Source organism: Myotis yumanensis, unplaced genomic scaffold, assembly GCF_028538775.1.
Source record: "Myotis yumanensis isolate MYYU_CA2020_CCGP unplaced genomic scaffold, mMyoYum1.0.hap1 SCAF_7, whole genome shotgun sequence".
NCBI lineage: Eukaryota > Metazoa > Chordata > Mammalia > Chiroptera > Vespertilionidae > Myotis > Myotis yumanensis.
This window is the reverse complement of record NW_027223758.1, coordinates 39,829,348-39,853,279: the sequence shown is the minus strand read 5'-3', so window position 1 is coordinate 39,853,279 and position 23,932 is coordinate 39,829,348. Positions and strand designations below refer to the sequence as shown.

At 39.3% G+C, this 23,932-nt stretch overlaps 1 protein-coding gene across 20 annotated transcripts in view; it reads left to right on the top strand.

The window, feature by feature from the left end:
- The window catches only part of TCF4 (transcription factor 4), a 339,169-nt gene that overhangs the window by 189,621 nt on the left and 125,616 nt on the right, over positions 1-23,932 (top strand). Inside the window, exon 1 of one of the 20 annotated variants that reach the window (XM_070420337.1) lies at positions 23,243-23,261. The exons of the other annotated variants lie outside the window; for them this stretch is intronic. Coding sequence (XP_070276438.1) covers positions 23,253-23,261 — 9 coding nt within the window. The 5' untranslated portion in view covers positions 23,243-23,252. Of the gene's footprint in view, positions 1-23,242; positions 23,262-23,932 lie in introns of those variants that run through there. 20 annotated transcript variants of the gene reach the window in all.

Sequence of the window (23,932 nt, the reverse complement as noted above, 5' to 3'; positions counted from 1 at the left end):
TAATGATAATGAGTTTAGCTTTGGTTTATAACATTGAAATCCTTAAGTTTAGAATGTTAGAGCTGTGGTCCGCAAACTGTGGCTCGCGAGCCACATGCGGCTCTTTGGCCCCTTGAGTGTGGCTCTTCCTAAGCCTTAGGAGTACCCTAATTAAGTTAATAACAATGCACCTACCTATATAGTTTAAGTTTAAAAAATTTGGCTCTCAAAAGAAATTTCAATCGCTGTACTGTTGATATTTGGCTCTGTTGACTAATGAGTTTGCCGACCACTGTGTTAGAGTAAGAAAGGACATAAAGGACACCTGGTGCCCTGTGCCGTTTTGTACAAATGGGAAGCGAAAGCTCAGAGATGTTAAGAGACTTGTCGGTGTCACCCAGCAGACCTCACTCACATGCACTCACAAAGAGCAGTTCAGATTCCAGCAGCTTGTAACCCTGACCTTTTTCCTAGATGTCTTAGTAGCCTCTTAATTCCAAAGAGCATAGGGCCACCCCAGACTATGAAGTAATAGCCAGAAGCAGCTGGAAATGCATCCCGAAGAAATTTCTAATGGAGGGTCCCTTTGTTCAGCTACCACTGGATTTCATTGTCACGGCGCCAGAGGGTATCGTTTGCTTGTAAATACTGAGTTTTTGAAATGTCACTGTAACACTGGAAAAATGTTGTCTCAAAAGGTTGCCAAAGTGACAGAATCCCGACATTGTAAATACCAGCCAACACAAGTGCTCATAAATGACAGGAATAAAATATACTTGACTAAATCCATAATAATCACTGATAACACTGTTTACCCTCAGTGACCAGGAGCTGTGAACTTGGATAAAAAGCACATGTGTGCAGATATCATTAACGTGTCTGAGCCTCTAGCCATTCCGGAATATTTTGATGGAAAAGCTTCCTAAATATGTGGAAGCTTTACAATAACGAAGAAGCAAGTGTGGGGGATGGTGTCAGCAGCCCCAGTGGAACTGGAGAGAGCTGACTCCCCAGCACCCAGGGCACTGATACAGCCTCCATGGTCGGGACCAAACTGTGAGCCAGGTCGCACGGGGCATCAGTTCTCTATTTTCGATGGACATGATTTCTAGAAGGTCCATTTGCCACAAGCAAGAGATCACTCACATACCATGTTCCTCAGAGAAGGAAAATATAGACTGAACTCAGACCTACAAAGGAAAGGATCTCAAGAGAACCCGAGCTAGACTTTCACTTAAGAGGGATGGCTAGGCAGTCCCAGCTCCCTCCAGTCCTAATATTTCCATAGCCAGGCTTTCTTACTAATAACTTCCTGCTCTGTGGAAATGATTGCCTCCTTCCCTTTTCTCTCCCAGCATAAAAATGGTGCCTGGGCCCCAGGGGTTCTAAGAGGGGCTGTGTAAGGTGACAAGTCAGTCTCTTAGCCTCTCTCACTGTCTCCAGCGCCTCTCATATCCTTGCCCTTCCTCCACCTAGAATGCTCAAGGGACAGACTGCATGACAGAGGGCTGGACCTGCCCAGTTTTTAGACTGGTGAAAGGAGGAAGCGGGTGACAGAGCAGTCCCAGGAGCTGCCCCATCACTGCTCTGAAGCTGTGTTTGTGGAAGAACCAGGGCTGCCTGGAGTGACCTTCTTGAGTGTCATATGTGTGCAAAATTATTTTCCCTTGACATACTCCTGTTTTTTGTCTCCCCCCGCCCCCTTCTCTCTCTAGCATTGCTTTCTTAGCTAAAAATAAAAGGCTGCATTCAATATCAGGAAAGACTGCTGATGAAGTTTGAGGAAACTATAGAATCACACATTCCAAATTGACACTGTACCAAGAAGTTATGTCAGTTCTTGGATTTTTATGCTTAGGAAGAATTCATAAGAAGGAAACAGCTTTCAGCAGAAGGTGCCCATTTTAGTATTAGCAGGAACAGAGGTGAGGAGTTTGAAATGATCTGAGTGTCCCAGGCCACGTGATGTTAGTATCCATGAATAGCGTCTACATGGATGATAATGCAGCCTTAAGGGTTTGGGTAGAGGAGGAAATAGGAGTGTCCCAAGCCCTGCGGAACTCATGTTGGCCTGCATCTGGTGACATGGTCATTCAACCCTGCCCCAGGGATTCCCTGGATGGAACCCAGTGTGCTTCCTGAGATACTTGGCAGCTGGCTGGAGGCAGGGCCTGCTGTTCTGGCTTGACTGATGAGGTATAAGTGTCGGTTTTGGAGAGACAGTGGCTGTTCTGGGCTCTGTCCTGGCACTGCTCCTGCACGCTGGTCTTAAACTCAGGCAGAGATTGAATTGCTTCTTACAGTTCTCTCAAAGAAAGACAGTGTTGTCTTCCAGGGATGAGCTGGAAGGCAGTGTTCATGTGGACATTCTGCAGTGTGGGCAGCCAGCAGTGAGGGCCCAGTTGCCCACTCTCTGGGCTTTGAGGACTGGGGGTGCCTCCAAGGCTCTGAGAGCTGGAACAGAGCTGAAAAACCTTGAATTTTACTTTTTATTTGACTTCCAAAAGGCAAAGGACACAACCTCAAGATCTAGTCTTTCCACTCTTCAGCCATCTCTTAAAAATTCCTTTATATATAAAAGCCTTTGGTGATTATTGTAGGCATGGCAGGCATGCCAGACTCTTGTTTGGAATAGCTGAAGCAGAATTGAATAAAAGGGGTCAGGCCTCCTGGTGACTGAGGAAGATCTCGCTACATTAGGGTCAATTTCATTGAGGCTGTATTTTGTTACAATTCATCTTATTTAAAACAGATTTCTGCTGTTTCAACTTCTACCTGCAGGTGGACAGCCACAATTTCGACTCTTGGTCCACTTTGGTTATCTCCTCTGGTTTTTCTTCCGGATTCCTAGGCTTCCAGCCAGCTGCTCTTTTAGAAACCAAAGAGAAGTAAAAGAGAAGGTGGGGGAGGGAAGGAGGCAGAGAAGTATTTTTATATCAGATAGTATAAAAATACCTATCGGGCTCATAAGGTAGCTCCTTAGTAAATTTTATCATTTAATTATTAGTTTAGAGGGGATAGCTTTGAGCTTAAGAGTTAGCTAATTAAGAAAATCAGTGCAAGATTTGGGGAAACTCACTTTTTCACTCTCCAGGTCCCCTGAGTTTTATCCTTCAGCTCCACTTCTAGATTCATCCGCCCAATTCCACCCTCACCCTCAATATTTATGTAGTTGTTAAACCTCCAAACTTCAGCCTCCAAGGATCTAGCCCCAAATTGCCCCCTAGTGGCTAGAGGGGGAAAAGGCAAGATGGAGGATGAGGAAAGACTGGGTGGATCATTTTTGCCTCTTCTTTTCTGAAACATATTTTTAGTTACCTATAATATCAATATAATTCAGTCTCAGTGCGAACCAGCTCTGAATAAATTAGATGACCACTGTTTATTTTGGGGTTATTATGCTACAGAGATTTCTTTCCCTATTCTTGCTTTCCAGTTTTCTTTGGTCTGATTTTTGTGGTATATACTATATTGACCAGAGCTTTTGTAACAGTACTAGTATCACCGGGGTGAGCAAGCCATGCATCTCTCTCTCTCTCTCTCTCTCTCTCTCTCTCTCTCTTTCTCTCTCTCTCAGCAGGATAGTTGAAGACTGCATATGCTGTCACTTCATGTGCTGGTGTGAGTGCTGGGAAGGGCTGTGATTTTATAGGCAAGCTGATTAGCCAAGCACCTGTCACCTCCATCGCTGTTCATTGGCCTACCAAGTGCGAGCATGCCATCTAATTGATAGCTGTCTGTTGTCAGAGGGCCATCTTTTCTCCTTTTCAGTTTGACTGAACACAACAGAGACATCTGCAGAGCTCTCTGCAGCTCTGACAGGGTTGCCCTGTCTGCCAGCCCTCAGACTCAGAAGGCAGTGTAATTGAAGAGCTCAGAAAGGATGTTAACCTGTTGACCATTTTGGTTTGGTTTATTTTGTCAAAAGAAAGTTGCTTTTTGAAGTGCTATAAGTCTACCTAGGCAGAGAAGACAGGAGATCCAGTGTCCTGGTGAATGGGGCTGGTAGAGTGTGAAATGTCTTGGTGGTAATTGGCTTTGGGTTTCAGTCGATGTGAATGTATGGAATTGGGATGCAAGTTCATTTTCAGGGTAGATTTGGTGTTTCATGGTGAGGTTACAGAAGCAGAGGCATATGAATCCTAGGAACATAGCATTCTTTGAGGTCACATCTGGCTTGTGTAACAAGAACAGTGCCGGGGATGTGTGTGGTTTTAGATGAGGTGTTGCTCTTTTTTCTTCTCAGCCAAACTGGATACTACCCAATTTGGGACAGATTCCAGAATCTTCCTGAAACCATAACCTATGTATTTCTTGGCTAACCCTACAGAAGCATAACTGCCTCTCTGAGACATTTCCTATAATTTAGAGATATCAAGCTGGACTTTTGTGATAGGGAAACCACTTAAATTATCATACAGATTTCAGCATGGGAGTTTGAACTTTTAAATCTTTGTCTTGTCTCGGTGTCTTCCAATGAAGTGCTATTATTTGAACTTCTAGTAGGGCCGGTATAGTGTGTAGACATGCAGGGCTTGATTTGAATTGAGTCACACCAGGGATGCATTTGGAAATGATTTAGTTTAAATGATCAATTTAGTTTAATCTTAAGTTAACAAGAGGAAAATATTTCATTGCGTTCATTTTTGAAGTTTATTTAGAAAGAGATAGTGTATGAAAATATTGAATGCATTGCTTTTACTTTCTTTGCTTTCCATATTTCATATGTGCAACTTAACAAGTTTTTGTCTCCGAACCTGGGTGAGAAAAGGAGAGCTGAGAAAACTTGAGTAATTTGTTTTAAACTCTCCAGACTCTAGTGCTATACAAACACGGCTTCATTTGGGGGCTAGTATTAGAGAAAGGAGCATCATTAAACTAGTTGTGGAAAATTCAGACAAGTAGACAAGAAAGATTGCTGTTCAGAGTTGTCTTTTACCATCGAAGATAGGAATAATTGAGCAGAATGTTTACAATCTAGCAGGTTCTAGACTGGGAGTTGGATGAATGAGTTCTTATCATGCATCCAACCCCAAGTAGTACATTTTAAAGGCTCATTTTGTACTTCTGCAAAATGAAGGCTTGGCCTAGTGGTTTATAAGATCCCTTCTAGCTCCTGTGTCTGCTACTATCAGAACAGGGCATGAGGGAGGAGAATATACACTGTTAGCCTTTAGATATTTCAGAAATAGTTGACACATTTCCAAAATAACACATATAAAGCAGAAACTCTGCCCTTGAAAAGAAGAAATACAGAAAGTATTTAAGAGATATACAATTAGCCTTCATTAACTAGTTTCTTCTTACTTTCTGTTTAGTATCAGTGATAAATGGTTTCCATTTTTAAAAAGTTTAATAGAGATGATAAGGGTGGGGAGAGGGGGTTGAGTCAAATGGGACTTATGACCTACTGCAGAGTTACCATTCCTCTTAAAATATGGTTTTGTCCAAGATACTAGGAATACTGTGTCAAAGCCTTATGCTGCAATATTCAATTGATGCTAAGGCAATTTTTTTTTACATGTTAACATCTCAGAAATTTATGGTATGCCAATTTAACTGGAAACATTTTTACTTTGTTGGTGGTAAATAGTGATGTGTCTTCCATTCAGTGGCATCTTATATTTGATGAAATGCACTTCTTAGAGGGAAAGCAAGATTTTTTTTAAACTAAAAAAAGTTAAGTGACTTCTTTACTCATTGCCTTAGGAAGGCAATTCATGAAGCTTTACCCATTTGAACTCTGCCCATTTGAAGCAGGAGGGAAATATATGTTAATAGTTATATAGAAGGAATATTCTGAAATGAACTTAGCAACTTCTACTCCTTGGCTTTTATGGCATTCTTCTTTCTAGAATTACTTCAGTTACTCTCAGTCAGAAATTCCAGATATCTTCTGCAAAAGGAGGTCAAGGTCTTTGCCAGTTTCCAAGCTGGAACTTTTCCTACCTAGTCCAACACTACTCAAAGTGTTCATAGGTCACTTAAACTTTCTCTTTTTTTTTTCACATGCTCTTAGGGTTTGTTGATCTTCTAATCCACAAATGAGTAGGCAGGTACAATAAGTCACTTGTCCAAGTGTTCCTTAGATGAGACCTGGTGAGCATGATGTTCACTCTGGCATTCTTGTTACTACGCTTCATACAGTGTAAGGAAAATGGATTTGACCACAAACAGGTATTCTTTATGCCTTTTGTTTGGATTTCTTAGTGTTATACTTGTATGTATATGAGTGAATGTAGTTGGGTTTCTTTGGTTTGTGTTTCTGAATGCCACACTTATTTTTCTACCTCCTACACTTTTAAATTCATAGGTGACTTAACAAGGGACAGAAACCAAACTTGACACATACAGTTTCATATGTACCACATTTTATGTTAGAATAATAGTGTTTGGCCACTCTTTAGTGAGCTCTGGTTGTTGAGCATGCCAAAGTGGGAGCTCAGAGGTTGCAGGACAGGCTGCTGCTTACTTACCTGTAAGTTCTTTAAATGTGAATACAATTAGAACACATTGCATGTTAATATCAGACATATCCACTTATTAACTATGAATGAAAATATTTTTAACAATAATTTCCTCAGACACTTCACCCCATTTGCTTCAGAGCTGATGGGATGAGAAAATAGTTTGATTTTAATTATTTTTTGAATTTTCACTTTTAAAAAATAAACAGATATATTTTGTTTCAAATGCCTCATTGAAAGAGATGTGAGTAGTAATATCCTAAAATTTTTAAAGATTCTTCTAACTTTAAAATTTTATTTTTCCAGCTTTATTGATATATGATTAACAAGTTAAATTGTATATATTTAAAGTGTGCAATATAATGATTTGATATATGTATACAGTGTGAATGTATTACAATCAAGTTAGTTAAGACAACCATCACTTCAAATAGCTAACTTTTATGGTGAGAATGTTTAAGAAATATTCTTAGCAAATTTTTAATATACAGTGCAATATTATTAACTATAGTCACCATACTGCACATTAGTTTTCCCCATCTGTCCTCAGAGAATGTACTTAATCCTTTTACTTCCCATTATCTCTTTTTACATTTTAAAACTCTAATTCATAGTTTTATTTAAATTTCACAAATTTTTCCAATAATATCATATATAGCTTTTTTTCTTGTGCTGGATACAATCCAGGGTCCCGGATCATTTTAATTGTTATGTTTCTTTAGTTCCTTTTAATTAAAAGAGTTTCTATTTTATTAAGCTCATCAAAGGGGTCAGAGGCTATGGATCAGCCATAACATGTTGGTGGAGAATCATTTAATTGAAGCTATGATGGTTAGATGAGATCTGAGGATGCTGGGCAGGCAGTTACTCTGAAAGGATGAGACTCTCAGTCTTACAATTTACTGACACCAGAGTTTAGTGTCCCTCCTATTCCTCACGTTTTCTGTACCTTTCTTATCAGCCACATTAATGAAAGGGCAGAGGTAGCAAGTCCTCGATAAAGTTCTCACAGGAAAGCTAAGCTCTTAAATGTCCATTTGAAAAAATATTTCTCTAACATCTATTTTAATAAAAAGCCCTTGGTTAACTATTTTGGCGGTGAGACTTGCATGCCTGTTTCAGGTTAAATTTGGAGGCATATTGAGGTTCCCCAGGGTAGGCTCCCCACCGGCATCAGAGATGTGTCCACACAGGCTCCTGGACTGGCTGCGTGGTAAGAACAGCGGCACTGTCGTGCCAAAGTCAAGTCTGGGACAGTGGGGATGGACTGTGAGACCTGCAAATGGAGAAGAAGGCCCTCCAACCATGAAGAGCCATTTGGGGCCATGGTTTTGAGTGGATGATGGTTGAGAAATGGCACCTCTTCTTTGGATACTTAGGTTTGAGCTGGAAACAAAGACAAGTGACTGGCTTTGGGTTGTGATAAAAAGAGCTTTGTGAAAAGAGGTCAGACTGGGTTCTTGGCCTGCTTCTGGCTTACCTGACATGTTAGTCTAGTTGCAAGCACCCCCAACCCCATGCTTCTTGGAAGCCTCACAGTGTCCTGCGATAAAACTACAGAGCATTTTCTTTCCCTTACCTAGTTTCAAGTTCTGTTCCCGGGATGCACACAGGAGGCAACCTATCAGTGTTCCTCTCACATCAATGTTATTAAATATTCTTTTCATCTTTTTATTAATTTTGCTTTGGATTGGCTTTCATTTGACAAAGTTGCTACACATTCTTTTTTTTTTTTACTTAAAAACAATTGTTGACACTTTTACAAATGTCCCCCATTTCCCCTCCCCTATCCACCTTCACCCAGGCCCATCCCACAACCACACTGTTGTCTGTGTTCATGGGTAATGTATACATGTTCTTTGGCTAATCTTAAAATATTTTTAAATTGTGTTTTTATTGATTTTACATAGAGAGGAAGGGAGAAGGAGAGAGATAAAAACATTGATGTAAGAAACATTGATCTGTTGCTTTCTGTATGTCCTTACTGGGTATTGAGCCCGAAACCTGGGTATGTGCACTGACCAGGAATTGAACCGGCTACCTCTTGGTGCATGGGTCGATGTTCAACCACTGAGCCATACTGGCTGGGCATCTTTGGCTAATCTTTTCACTCTCCTTCATCCAGTCCCCCCACGCCCCTCCTCATGTCTGTATTCCTCCAAGCCACTCCATGAACAGGTGGAATGACCATCTCCACTTCACAAATGAAGAGGCTAAGGCTAGGGAAGTTCACCTTCTTAGAACTTGTCTAAGAAGACTTGGGCCCTAGTCCCTCTATCTCAGCCTACAAGCAAGATCCTTCATGGCTGTTTGCTTGCCTCACCCAGATTCTTTTGGCCTCTGTTTTCAAACTCTTTCTTGTCCTCTGAACATCCTATGCCTGCTGAGATCAGGCATCCACAACTCTTGCAGGAAGTCTAACTTTCTGCCCCCCTGGCAGAGGTATTATGAAACAGGAAGTGGCCAAAGTGAAGAGTAAAAACAAAACCTCAGAAGACCTCAATAATACCAAAAAAAACTGGTCACACCATGTATGAGTAAGACTTGACACTCCTATCTATGTGACATATTCAATTGGAATTACGTTAGTCATCCAGGTTTGAATCAGGACAGGCAATGCCACTTAAAATGTTTCATTCAATGCAGACATTGTAAGAAGAATGGCAACATTTCCTCCAAAACCAGTATAGAGCACATTACAGAACGATTCACAAATTTTACTTAAAAAAGAAAACACATTTTGCAATTTAACCTTTATATACTTATATTCCATGTCTTTCCTCTTCTGTTTATGTTCATTATTTTCCAACCTAGTAACTGGCCCTTTGTTAATAGTCTCTGCCTGACCCACATATTTTCCTGCAGATGGGTATATTTTAGTCCTCTCTATCAAGACCCTCTCATTCCTTTCTTCACACTCTGAGGCCTAATTAGATCTCACTAAGCTCTAAAGTTTGACAGACAGTTGTCATTTGCACTAACACATTCAAGTGCCCTAAAATCCTGTTTGGGAAAGTGATTCGCATGGTGAGGGCCCACTGTGAATCAGGAAGGGCCCCTTAGGCGGGCACCCTTAGGAAGCCCTCGGGTGATGACGGAAGCTCTTGGCTTAGTTGATTGAATGCTCCTCTTTTTTAACTTACAGTTGGGGTTGGGGTCAGCATGAGCTTGTTGTGGGGAGAGCTGGTCCTTGACCAATGGAGCCCCTCACACCCGGAAGCTCCATCTTCTGCAGGGCATGGGATGAGTAGGGTAGGCCAGGAGCTTGTATGGGAGGCAGCACTTCCCTTTGGTCCACTGCATCATGAGTGAAAACACTGATGTTCTGAGAGCTACAAAAGCACAGCTCTTTTCTCCTGCAGACTGACAGGCTGATATTTGAGCAGTAGCCAACTAACCCAATTCAGCGAACTGCCCAAGTTGACTTTTATAAGACATTTAATGAATACATTTTTATTTATGTTGGTGTAAAAAATATTCAGCTGCTGGCTTTTGCACACACACGCACACACCGATATCTTTTTTTTTTTTTTGCCTTAATGCCAAAATTAGAGTATTTGAATATTTTAAAATTTCCTGGTGGGCCACCTGTGAGGTGTGAGGGCAATATGGATGCGCAGGGGGAGTTGACGAGGGTGGTTGTCTTATGTGCTTGCTGGGAATTTGTTTTCTCCCAAGGGGCTGCAGTATGCTCTGACTGTTCATGGGCTTCAGTTGACTTTTAAAGGAGCTGAGCATCCTGGCACAGGGGCAGAGGACAACTTTAGGAACTGGTCCTCTGATCAAGGTCTTCTGGTTCTTTCTCTGACCATCTGCTTGGCCTTTAGTCTAGTATCTCAAAGGACTTTGTCTCTATGCCACTTTTAAAATTTTCTGGACTCTAAGAAAAGGATGGAGTATGAATCTTAGAGGAATCTGCAGCTTTTAACCCCACTGCTGGTGTTCAATCTCCTCCTTCAATTTAAAAACATGGAGAATTTGTTTCAATGATATGTTAAACTTTTACAACATTTTTATTATGGAAATTTTCAAATTCACAAAACATCGAGAAAATTGCAAAATGATTTTTCATGTATCCATCATCTAGTTTCAACAGATGCCGTTTCCCCAATCTTTTTTATATAGCCACCCTTCTACTTTATGTTTCTGAAATATTTAAAGCAATGCCAAGATAGCAAATTATTTCACCTGTAGGTATTTCAGGAGCCTCTCTAACAAATAAGGCCCCTCCTTTCTGTTTCTTAGCCACAGCTAGCAAAACTGTCAATGATACTTTGATAGCACCTTGACATTGTCATGATGCTTGTCTTGCAAATATCTTTTTACAGTTGGACCTTGAATCGAATTCCAAACAAGGTCACATGTTGCATTTGATTATCAGGTCTCTTAAGTCTTTTTAAAATCTGTAACTCTGCCCCTCCATCTCCCTTTTACTATTATAGCTGGGTCATTTTTTTCTAAATAATATCCCCAATCTAGATTGGACTGATTCTCTATGTTTCCTATAAAATGATAGTTGAATCTAAAGTTTTCATAAGATGTAGGATCCATTTTTTTCATGGGTTATCTTGTTTACATCCTTTTGCTTCACATGAAGCGAAGGATAATATTTGGACATTCTCTTGTCATGATGCTTAGATTGATCAATGAATCCTTGTGCGGCAGTCTGCTCCCCATCATAAAGTTTCTCATCGTCTGTCACCTGCTGGTTTTAGGATCTATTGATTATTTCATTGGAGGATACAAAAATTCAAGACAAATTAATTTAAGGAAGGTTTTTATCCTTATTAAATCTTATCTGGTGTATGATAATCTATAATTCATTCCTCTTGCATATTTTTACAGGTTCGTATTATATTTTATAATTTTCTAGTCATATGAACATATAGAATGCCTTGCAAAACTGCTAAATTACTTATTTGTTCATATTTTCTTTCACATCTACAAGTGAAACTTACATTGGACTGTGATTTATACCTCTGCCTAGAACAGTTCCCAGAACATGTAATGCTATTATTGAAGGAATAAACTTATGAGTTGTACATGTTTTCTAAAGAATAGGAGCCCGAAACTTGACCGAACTGTGAAAAGTTTTTGCTGTATCATAATTTCCTCAATCCTGTGGACAAAGGGATAGAAGTTGCAAGAGCTTTGTTGTCTGTGTTGGCAGAAGGTGGAAGGATGGCAGATTGGTTTGTAGGTGTTTGGATGGGGACAGTATAAAAATAAACAAATAAACGTGAATATATAAAATAATATATATATATAAAATATATGGACATACATAAATACACACACAGTTGTCTGTTTTAGGTTGCCCTTACAACAGCGGTTCTCAACCTGTGGGTCACAACCCTTTGGGGGTCGAACGACCCTTTCACAGGGGTCGCCTAAGACCATCGGAAAACACATATATAATTACATATTGTTTTTGTGATTAATCACTATGCTTTAATTATGTTCAATTTGTAACAATAAAAATACATCCTGCCTATCAGATATTTACATTATGATTCATAACAGTAGCAAAACTACAGGTATGAAGTAGCAATGAAAATAATTTTATGGTTGGGGGTCACCACAACATGAGGAACTGTCTTAAAGGGTCGTGGCATTAGGAAGGTTGAGAACCACTGCCTTACAACCTTCTATCTGTGTACTGTAAGACTTTAGAGCAGGGGTGGGGAACCTTTTTTGTGCCAAGGGCCATTTGGATATTTAACATCATTCCAGGGCTGTACAGAATTATCAACTTAAGAATTAGCCTGCTCTGTTTGGTCAAACATTTAATTAACTCACCCCAATGCCTTGGCAGGGTCAGACCAAATGATTTCTCGGGCATTATAACGCCTGCAGGCCGGGCATTCCCCTCTCCGTCTGTAGAGGAACTTGGCTTTGAGTGCGCAGCACCCATTTCAGGGCCAAGATCATGCTGGGTCAAGAGGCAGATGGATCTTCCCCTCTACCACATGGTGAGACGGGAGGTTTGACTAGTATTTTGGTACATAAAACTTTCTTCAAATGGCAGTGAAACTTATGTGTCCAACGAATTAAGTAGTATACAAACCAAAACAACCGAAAATGTTAACAGATATGATTGAAAGTTCTTAATATAAAAATGCTCTCCAGGAGAGAGAGCATTACCGTGAAACAATGAGGACACGTCTCACTGCCTCTCATTGGTTATCTATGAGGGTTGGGCTAACTGGACACGTTCAAGTGCATACTCTGCTCACTGGAGCAGGCTAGGTGTGGATATTCTAAAGGAACTGAAAGTCGCTTTTACTTTAAATAGGTTTAGGTGTTGACAGTATCTCCAAAGTAATTAAAAGGTGGTGTAGTAAATTTCCTTTTGTACCGCGCTTTAAGCTCTTCATAGGAAAAGAACTTTATAGGCCACAGAGCCCTTGGAGCCATGTATATTTAAGAGTTCAGGGATCTTTTGCATTTAAGAAGTTAATATGGTATATGTAACATGTTCTATGTAACCCCCCATGGAGTCTCATGCAGCATCAAGTAATTAAATAGATGTGTATTCTAATGTGAGTACATAGTCACACCCATGAGGATAAAAAAGATTACAGAGATCCTCACATCAGTTCAGGTCAGGTTTGTCAGAAAACTGCAGAACATTTTCAGAGATTTTAGAACATCAAAACTGAGGACAAGGCATTATGGACCTGCCCATGATAAAAAGTTAAATACCTATCCTTTTCTGGAAGAAAAAAAGCCAAATAACAAATAAAGCGAATATTATTGTTAAAGGATTATAAGCCCATCATTGTAAATTACTTCCTTCTGAGATTTCACATAAGATTTAACAATATAATATAAAGAATGTCTATGTATATGATTAAAAAATGTTTTGAAGCAAGTTTAGAAAGAGGACCTTTCACCTAAAACAGCTTAGTTCTTCACCCTGTGGGCCTCTCAAAGCCCAATATTGAGTGGGAAGAAGGCTGGTCCCTCTGGAAAAGCCTGCTGCTGCCTGGGGAGCGTCAGAGCACCCGCTGACTCTCAGTGCTTGAGAAACCAGCGTTGTCACCGAGCTCTGTCCCCGGCTTTGTGCAGCAGACCTTGGTCCGAAATTGTTTTTCCTCCCCAGCGCTGCGGGCAGGTACAGTGCTTCTCCCGGACATTATGTAAGTGAACACAATGGGGAGGCTCCCGGGAGAGTGAGATGCTACATGTTCACTGAGCCTAGCCTTCTTCTCTACCTTTTTGTAATGAACATTAGCAAGTTATAAATAATAACATAATTTACCTATAAAACACTAAAATGAAAATCAGTTTATCTTTTCCACTTTTAAAAATTAATCAAGTGGTCTTGTCCCTTTTAAATTTATTTTTGGAAGGTTTGTTGCTAGTGTTTTCTGTAGAAAGCGCTCAAATACCTGATAAACTACCTGTGATAGTTTTACCTGGGCTAACAAAGGCCTTCTCTACTTTAAAATGTTTTTTTTTTTAATGGCTTATTTTATTCTCTTGCTTTTATATTTTAACCTTTGCATTTAAATACATTTTGGCATAAAGTGTGTGAGGCAAACACCTACCTAATTAATTTTCTTTAAATGCTAAGCAACTTTTTAGTATTGTTTATTAAAGAATTTTTTGTTTCCTCATTGAGTTTTAATGACACCTTTATTATAAATCTTTCTATACAGCCATTGCTATGTCTGTCCTTCTGTAGTAGTACCAAATTGTATAAATTTACTTTACTTAAAGCAGATATGTATATACATACGTACACACACACACACACACACACACACACACACTCTAGCAGCCTGGTGCATGATATTTGTGCACTGTGGGGGGGGGAGGGGGATGGTCCCGTCAGCCCGACCTGCACCCTCTCACAATCTAGGATCTGGGACCCCTTGGGGGAATGTTCACCTGCCGCGGAGGTGGGAGAGGCTCCCACCATCGCCTCTGTGATCGCCAGCTGTGAGCCCGGCTTCTGGCTGAGTGGTGCTCCCCCTGTGGGAGCACACTTACCACCAGGGGGCAGCTCCTGCATTCAGCGTCTGCACCCTGGTGGTCAGTGCGCATCATAGTGACTGGTTGTTCCGCTGTTCAGTCGATTTGCATATTAGCCTTTTATTATATAGGACTAGAGGCCCGGTGCACAAAAATCTGTGCACTAGGGGGGTCCCTCAGCCCAGCCTGTGCCCTCTTGCAGTCTGGGACCCCTCGGGGGGATGACCACCTGCTGGCTTAGGCCGGCTCCCTGGGGGGATTGGGCCTAAGCTGGCAATCAGACATCCCTCTGGCAGCCCGGGAGCCCTCGGGGGATGTCCACTTGCCAGCGAGGAGCAGGCCTAAGCTGTAGTCGGACATCCTTAGCGCTGCTGAGGAGTACCTGCTGTCTTTCGATTCTGTCTTGAGCCAGCCTACTATCCACAGTTTGGAAAGTAGAATCCCAGTGCTAAATATCAAGTTTAGAGATCTTGCTGTCTGCTAAGGAGAGTAATTTCTCAGCCAGCTCTTTCAATTTCTCCTGGCCAGTTTTATGTGCTGTGTTCCCAGAGGATCCGTTCTTCTCAAAACTCTCCCCAAACCATCTCTCCTTTTCTTGTTGTGTCTTTTTCCTCTTTTCTGCAGTGTCTTTTCTCATATATATTTTAAAGGCATTAGAGAATAATTAGGAAGCTGCAGAATGTTTGTCGGAAAGATGTGACTTTTACATATTAAGGATCACATTTTAGCTTTTTTGGTGAAGCATTCATAGGGTGTTCCTCAAAACCACTCCAAAGGCACAGGAAAAAAGCTGAGGACCAGGCTGAATATATAGGTGGAGGGATTATATGTCTACTAGGCTAGAGATGGCGAAATTACCTTCATGACAGTAATTGGTGAAATCAGGTAAGCATACTCCATAGTTGATTAATTAGTCAGTTGTTGAGGACATACTGTGTAGTAGGGCCTACTGTGCTAAATGCCAAAAAGATGACTGAGGCTCATTTTCTGCCTTGAAGAACTGTCAGACTAGAAGACGATGAATAAACACTTGCTTGCATGCATTGTGAGAAATGTTACAGCATGTGATTGTTTTCAGATGAAGTAGGAAGAAAAGTCTAGAATGAAAAGGACTGAAATGTGACAGGAATAAAATGAGCACACTGGGGAAAAGAAATGAGAGAGAGAGAGAGAGAGAAAGGGAGAAAGATCATTTGAACTTCCTTAGAGAAGACAACTGACCACTCCGTGGAAATCAAGGGTAGATAACTCCAGGCAGGAGGCTGTGAAGAGCCGAAGCAAAGGCAGTGGGAGACTCAGATATGAGACCTGAGATATAAGTTGAGATTTCATTAAAAGGGCATGTTGTTTTATTGCCTAACACTTCCTTAGTCTATTACAAATTTGGATAAAATACACTATGTATGATACTTAGATATGGTAGTATACCCCATTATATTCTAATTTATGTAGCAATGTTACATGATATTCATATATGGTAAGATATTTTATATATACAATATATATATAGCAGTACTCCTTATCAAGGCTAAGTAAGTACGAGGAACTTTGCTAAGCACTTCATATTATCTAAGTTAATTCACACAACAGGCAGGTGTGATTATGCCAGCATTTCCCAGACGTGAAGCCTGCAGCCTGCAGAGGTCAGAGGTTAGACTCGTTGTCCAGCATCACCCAGGAAGCAAGTGGCACTCCCACGCAGGCATGTGCTGCTCTACTGAGTTAGAGGCTCCTGTGGAGTAAGTTTGAGAGGTGAGCTTCTGATTTTAAGATGAACTAAAGAGAAACAGATGGACTCCTCCTAATGGTTGGGGTGAAGGCAAGAATAAAACCAAGGGTAAGGACTGGAGGGAGGGCGTGTGTGAGGGAGAAGACAAGCACCGGCTGTGAAGTCAAGCCTAAGCGAATTCCCATCCTGGCTCTGCCGCTTGCCAGCCACACGGGTCAGGCAGCGTTCCCACGCTCATGTCCTCGCGTACAATGGGGCTGTATCTTCTGCCTTGTTAGTATGTAAAGGGTCTGCAGCTGTGTCTGGCTCATAGCAGACACTCCGTGGCAATAGCTGCTGCTACTACTACACCTCTTACAGTTCCCACGACTCTGATTTCACGTTCTTCCTCCTCCTCGTACTATTACTACTACTGCTGCTGCTGCTACTACTACTATTAGAGCAACAGTAGTTGGAATGATTAATGGAATAGAAATTTGCTAACAGTATCTAGAATTGTTACTTAAGTTCTCAATTTGATCAGAAGCAATGTTCTGCATTCATTGCAATATGTAGTGAGCAATTGCAGTGGCAGGTGTCTGTGTAAGCTCACCAGGAGTTAAAACACGAATACGTTATTTCCTCTCTTAACTAGTGTATAAACTAGTTTGGTTTTTATACCAGTTTTTGATAAGCCGTATATTCAAGAAAAAGAACTTTGGGAGGTCCTCTTAATGCACATTGAAAGCTGACCCACAGGAGCAGGGGCCACACTGAACTCTGGAAGGGTAGTCAGGGCTCAAGTAACTGCAGGATGATTTGAAGATCTCTTTGTCTATTTCCCGGTTCTCCATATAACCTCAGTTTTCTTGTGATATATGGTAATCTTGTCACCTTATTTATAAGTTCAGACAGTTGTCAGGATACTTTATTTTAGTGAATCTTCTTGGCTTGGCTGTCAGAGTTTAATTGAGCACCTATGCCAGGTGCTGGGTAAGCAGGATGAGTGGGGTCCCAGTCCTGTGCTCTGGGAGGACAATCTCTACCTGAAAAGGGTTTTTATAGGTCCTTGCTCAGAGGGGAAAGCATTTACAACAACCTTGAAATGGAACCTTTCTCACCCAATGAAAAGAAGACTGACATGCGACAGTTTGATATTCTTTTATTTAACTGAAATAGCAACCTGGACAAATGTACTTTTCAGCACATCTATTGTAGCCACATGTTTATATTTATAGAATGAGAAGTGGCGCTAATTCCCTGGTATATTAACAGGTCTTACTCAAAATGTTCTATTTTTACACTGGAACAAAATTGCTGAAGAGAAACATTTTAAGGCAAGTAGTTATTATAGCATACTTATCAAATTATATATTAAATAAACTTCCTCAACTGACAAGGAGCATAATCTGAAAAGAAGTAAGTTATCTTCAATTCTATATTGTTTATATCAGATTGTTTCAAATCTACTTTTATTGTAGGTTGCTGATTGCTTTGGTGTTTTCTTTTAGCTAAATTTCTACCATCTCACTAACAAATGCAATCCTCTTTTTAATATGTAATAGATGACATGGGAATCCAGAGTGGATTTTCAGAAAACACAGAAAAACCTCCTCAGTTTATTGTATACAATAAATAATGTTTGTTTGTTCTTTTTAATTTGAGAGGTAGTCAAATAGGTGTATGCATAAATTTTGCCAACCCTTGGGCAGCTGTAATTTCTATACCAAAATGAATGAGTTTTTATTTGACTATCACTCTGTTATACATTAAGTAATAGTTACCATGGTAACCTTTGTATCACATTATAACATTTAAATATAAGGTGATGTGTTTACAGGAAAAAACAGTATATTAGAATTTTTAAATATTTGGTGAAATATAATCAGTAATAAAATAGATGCATTTGTAAAATTTCACTTGGATTCTTTGGGAGTTACGCACATTTCCAACCAAAATGATGAAGTGCATTTATTTTCTGTGATGTGATGGGGGAATATTTTTTTAGAATAGCACTTGGTAAATACCACATAACACTTATTAAATACTGGTAATTGGCCTTGCAAGGAGAAAAATAAAATTTGAACCTGTTTGAAGTCATTTATCAGTGGCCAATATAGTAGTAAGAGTTTGATTTTAATATCACATGGTTGATAAAATTATATCAAATACATTTTTGCTTTTGTTTTTGCGTACCTAGTTTGGCAATACCTAGTCTGACCAGTTTTGTTCACACTATAGTTGAATTAGCAGTCACAGTTTGCTTGTGCTTACAAAAGCAAAATTCAGTGAGCCCTTGAAGGAATCCTTCTGGCTGTTTCAGGAAAATGGTCACTGTGCTGAAATTATTGAGACTGATTGTTGGCTAGTTTCTTTATTAAATATGGACTCAAACTAGCCATTTCTTGTTGCCAGTGTAACTCTGGGCAATTAGGTTTATTTAACTAGTTTTTAGGTTTTAGTTTTTATAGTGGCTTTTCAAAATTATTGCCTCAGTGTATACTAACTGACAGTCATTCTCAACTCTTGAGGAATCGTTTACATAATCCTTAGTGGGCTGTCATATGGGACTGTGAGTTGGAGGAACAGGGAAGGAGGGCAGCCATGTGCTGGACACCAGCTCTCCTGGACATGTTACATATGTTGTATAATGTGTTCTGGTGACACTGTGGTAGAGCTTTTATTATTCCCTTTTTACAGTGGAGGAAAGAGGGTTTAGAGCAGTTGCATAACTGACCCCCAGTGATTTTGCTGTGTGTGCTTCTGAGCTTTCTGGGTGATCTTTCTGAATTCAAAACAACCTCTCTCTTTTCTTAGGAGGTTTAGACTCCACTTCTGACTGGTACAGTGTGCACTCCACTGTTACAGTGGAAATAGAGAACATTGACCAAAGGTACTTAAAAGAAAACCTTTGTTAAATGATAATTTTAATAATCTGCATTTCTCTACAGCACAATAACAATCTGTTAAGACCCTGATTATGAAAGTTATCTTATCTTTCTAAGTGTCCCCAGTTCTCCTTTATTGAAATCAGGCATAGGACAGAAATCAAAATAAACCAAAAAAAAGTGCATTCTGGGAACTTCAGGTTCAGGGACTAAAGACTGTTCATGGACTGACCTTCATTTTGAGCTTTGAAGTTCAAAAGTGGACAGGTGGAAATACTGCCTTCTCCATTGCCCTTTGGTGCAAGATATATTCTATGTTGCAGAGTAAGTGCCAACAGCAGCAAAATTATCGTCCCCTCCTGCTACTGTAGTAAGTCAGCAATGGCCCTTCTGTGGTCAAAATGGCAAATTCAGCAGCAGCTATTCGACAGGGATTTGCAAAAACTTCCCCGTGGCTGTTAGGAATCTTATTCAGCAGTGTCTTTGAAAACCCAATTCTGTGCAGAATTAGCTATGTAGAAATGACCTCATTTTTTTTTTTAAGAGTTTTAAACAAATGTAATTTTTAATTTTTCTCAGTATGAATTTTGCGCTTAGCTCTGAAAAGTCTATTAGGTACCTATACATATATCCAGTATTCTTAAATTTAACATGGTTCAGAATTTTCTTTTCATATTAATGTAAAGCCTTCCAAAATTCCTGGCTTTATAGAGTCAGTTCGCCACACAAAGCCACTATACATCACTTAGGTTTGTGATGAAAGAATGGAATTGCAGCTGTGTGAGTATTAGAATACCCAAACATGAATTAGACTCACAAGCATTTGGCAATAGTTCAGAAAATGAGCTTAATCTGGTTTCATCTGAGACTGCTTTTCTCTGTTCTACAACATCCCCCCAAGATGGTGTGTCTGATATCAGATCACAACGTAATGGGAGTGACGCAAAATCAGAGAAAGCCTAAGAATCCAGGGGCGCATTTGCCTTCCCCAGAGATTTTTTCCCTTCTATTTCTTTTTTCTCTCTCTCTCCCAGATTCCAACTCTGAAATTCAAGGTCATTCACCTATTAGATGAATTAATTATAAGCCAGAAAAGCAGCATTCGTTGTACTCTGATCTCACTCATATCTATAATTAAGGGTAAATATAATCTTCCTTTTAAGAAATGTACCACCCACCCAATGCATTTAAAGTGCTGACTGAAAAGAAATAATAGTTCAGAGCAAGATGATTTTAGTTTAACAAGAAAAAAGTTGATAATTTAAGCTCGAAGCAGTCAGTTCTATTTTTGATTACCATTCAGTTATAAATCTAATTTGAGATGTATGCTGCTTTTCTGTTACTCAATTTTAATTCATGGTTTGCATTCTTGGTTGCATAAGCCAAGTTCAGTGGTTGATCAAGGATGTTAAAAAGCTTCCCCCAAAAGAAATGGGGGCAGGGTTGAAAATCTGTTAGAAAGACAGTCTGAAACCCAGATCTGATGTAAAACAAACAAAAATTTTAATTGAAAGGGACCCTCACAGAATGCTGCACTTGGCATTGGAGTGGCTATGTTGGACTGGCTCTCTGCTGAAGAATTGGCTGCGGGGGGTAGACCCCAAAATATTTAAACCTGATCGACAATATCAGCCTATTTAATACTTTGATTAGAGTATTTTGAGTCTTAAAATTGTTTATCTTTCAATAAAGTAAGGAATGAATAAGGGGAAGAGCTCATCTCATCACATTGCAGACAGTTAAGCAAATGCTAAACCACGGGTTTAAGATTTACAGGTTAGCTTTTTGAGATGCCACATCCAGTGTTTCCTGGCAGACGTGGGCAGCCTTCTACTGGGACCCAGTATAACCGCAGAGCATGAGCTTGCACAATGTCAAAACCTCGCTAACCCTATATAAGGCAAAGAGAAATTGACCCATTTAAAAGTAGACTTTACCTTTCAATCTTAACATTTATTAACCATAAATTTGTCTTTACACGACATGTAGGTAAATTCGTATGTAAATGAATTCCTTGTCCATTTTATGCAATACTTAATTTACCTTATTCAATCAAATTAATGTATCTTTTTAAATTTGTAAACTCAGATTTTTCAGCTGGTGGAAAATTTTTTATCTTTCTTATTGCTACAGTGAAGTGTGTGACGTAAAGGCCAAACAATAGTCAATGGTCATTGTTCATTTCACAAGTATACTCTACAATGAGAACACATATATTTTTATCTTGATTTTCCCTGGGGGCTGAACAGGGCCCCCTCAAGTGTGAGGAAATGCTTATTTTTGTTACATTAGAAGAATGATTCTGTTGTCAAGTGAAAAAGAAAAAGGAACAAACAAGTGTAAAAAGATAGACACAGAAATGTGCTTTGTAAAAAAAAAGAGATTAGCTTGAGCCACTAAATGTTTGTCGGCGCTGTCTGGTTTTAGACTAAGTCACTCCCCACAGTTCATGTGGCTGCCTGCACATTCTAGAGTCGGATACATGATCTATTTACAACTGGCCCATGGAATAATTTTCTTTACATTAACAACAGTAAGGTGAGCTACAGGCTCTTAGCTACCGTCTAGTTATCATTTTATATTTTTCACAGCTCCTTTGCGAATGCTGCTAAAATACAGTATTGCAAGTTTCTTTTTTTCTTTTTATGTTGACTTATTGAATGCATCTACTTTCTTGGGAGTGAAAACCTTTGCCACCAGTAACAACAAAATAAAGCAATAGTTAAGCTTATTAAAAAGACAAGCATTTAAAAAAATCTCAGCACTTTTCTGAATATTTTGTATAATTTTAGAAAAATAAACATGAAGAAATGGGATAACCCATGGTTACCAGAAGGGAAGGGGAGTGGGGAGGACTGAGAAGGTAAAGGGGATCACATATATGGTGAAGGAAGGAGACACTTCAGGTGTTGAGCACACCATGGCCTATTCAGGTGTCTTATTATAAAGTTATTCACCTGAAACTTAAGTGTATATTAAGTATATTGTTATTAACCAATGTCACCCAATAAATTTAATTAAAAAGTAAAGTACAAAAATATTATCAATAATATAATTTTAAATTCCTATTTCCAATGAAATAAAGACTCATTTGTAGATTTACCAAGCTATAAAAGGTTGTGATTTAAATCATCTGCAGATTTATTAATGAAAATTTCAAAGAAAATTTGCATTTGGACTTAAATATAGACTTCATTAATAAGATTTACCAAGATCAAGATTTTTGATTGAGATTCTAAAAATGTTTAATGCCATTCCTACAATGACAAAGGAATCATTTGATGATATACTGTTGGATTCCTGATTTTGTAGAAAAGTTGATTATAAAAAGCTCTGTATTTTAGTTTGTCATTGCATAGCATTTTGACATCTTAAATTCAGAAGAGACAGTAATTGAGCATGTGGATGCCAGATTTTTATCTGGTGTATAATCTGGTTTTTATTGGCTATTTATTCGGTAGATATTAAGATACTTACAGTGAGCTGATTACTCAAAATGTGCTTCCAACCAAAAATCTCACCCTTGAAGTTTTATTTCAAAGTAAGGTTTATTATGTATCCCTTCAAAAAGTCTGAAACTGGAATCAGGCAAAAGCTAGCTTGTCAGTAGCTGATTAGTCCTTTATCTATTACTCATCCAGCACTCACAAATCCCTGGGAATGGAAGGGTCTCTTTATGATATTTCGCTATATGGCAGGGGAAAGGGAAGGTTTAAATTTTTGATTTTCCAGCTTATGGGTCATATTTGACCAACTGCTTTCACTAGCAGACATGCCACTTTGTTGAGCTATTTAGGAATCAAAAAGACTGCCTTAATTTAAAACAAGGACCCTTTGTTTTTGTTGGTGACTGCCTTGTGAAATTTTTCAGTTCTCAGCGGGTTAACCAGGGAACAGGGGCAGAGTCATAATTGGCCTATTTAGAGTATTTTGCATGTGAATAGTGTGTTAGTGAAGCATCCCTAAGTCTGTTGTGAGTGACATGGTGATTAGAATTTAGATTAGGGAAAACACATTCTGTACTTTATCAAGGACAGTAATTAGTTCAGTCAGTAAAAGTTGATTACAAGTAACGATAAAGTTAGATTTTTAGTACTTAATTTTAAAATTTCTTTATTAAATAGTAAATTTGTTCTTAATATAAATGGTAGTATCTACACTTGTTTTCTTTCACATCAGAATAATTAAAAGAACAATGTGTTCAATGCAGAGCTTAATCAGACGATTTATATGTTATGGGTAAGTTTCTATGTAGTTTTTAGAAAATGTGATATTATATAATCTTTCATATGTCATCATTTTCGAAGGCTTAGTAATTTGTCACACTATGATAAGTTAATGATATTTGTGAAAGTTTTCTCGCGTTCAGGTAAATGTTTAATCTGTGGGGATGTGTTTCAACCTCCGATAGTCCTCAAGAGGGCACCTAAAGTTCTTTAATTTGTTCCTGTTAGCATAGAAAGCCTCCTGTTCCTATGATTTTGGAAGTTAATGTGAGGATTTGAATTTCCACCCGGATCGTTGGCATTTTCTTTTCTGTGGGTGCTGCGTAAATCTGTGGAGGATCGTGCTGTGCCGATGCAGAGGCAAGGTTCTCAGTGGACTTAGCATCTATCTCCACTCACCCCCAACGTGAGCAGCCAGGGAGTTGTGTGCGTTCGGAAAATCAGATGCTTCTTGGTTCTTGTTAAGGAAGGGCATGAATAGTTCCCAGATGTGAGCTTAAGTAGAGATAAAGAAAACATTAGTCTTACATAAGTGCCCTTTTCTTTTAAATCAAAATGTTAGTCCTCTTAAAAGATTAAAATACTGCTTAGAAGGGAATCACCTTCTACCTTCCTTTCCAAAGTAGGAATTAAAAATTCACCGACTCTGTCCTAGCTTCTTAGACTGCTTTCTTTCCCTTTTTG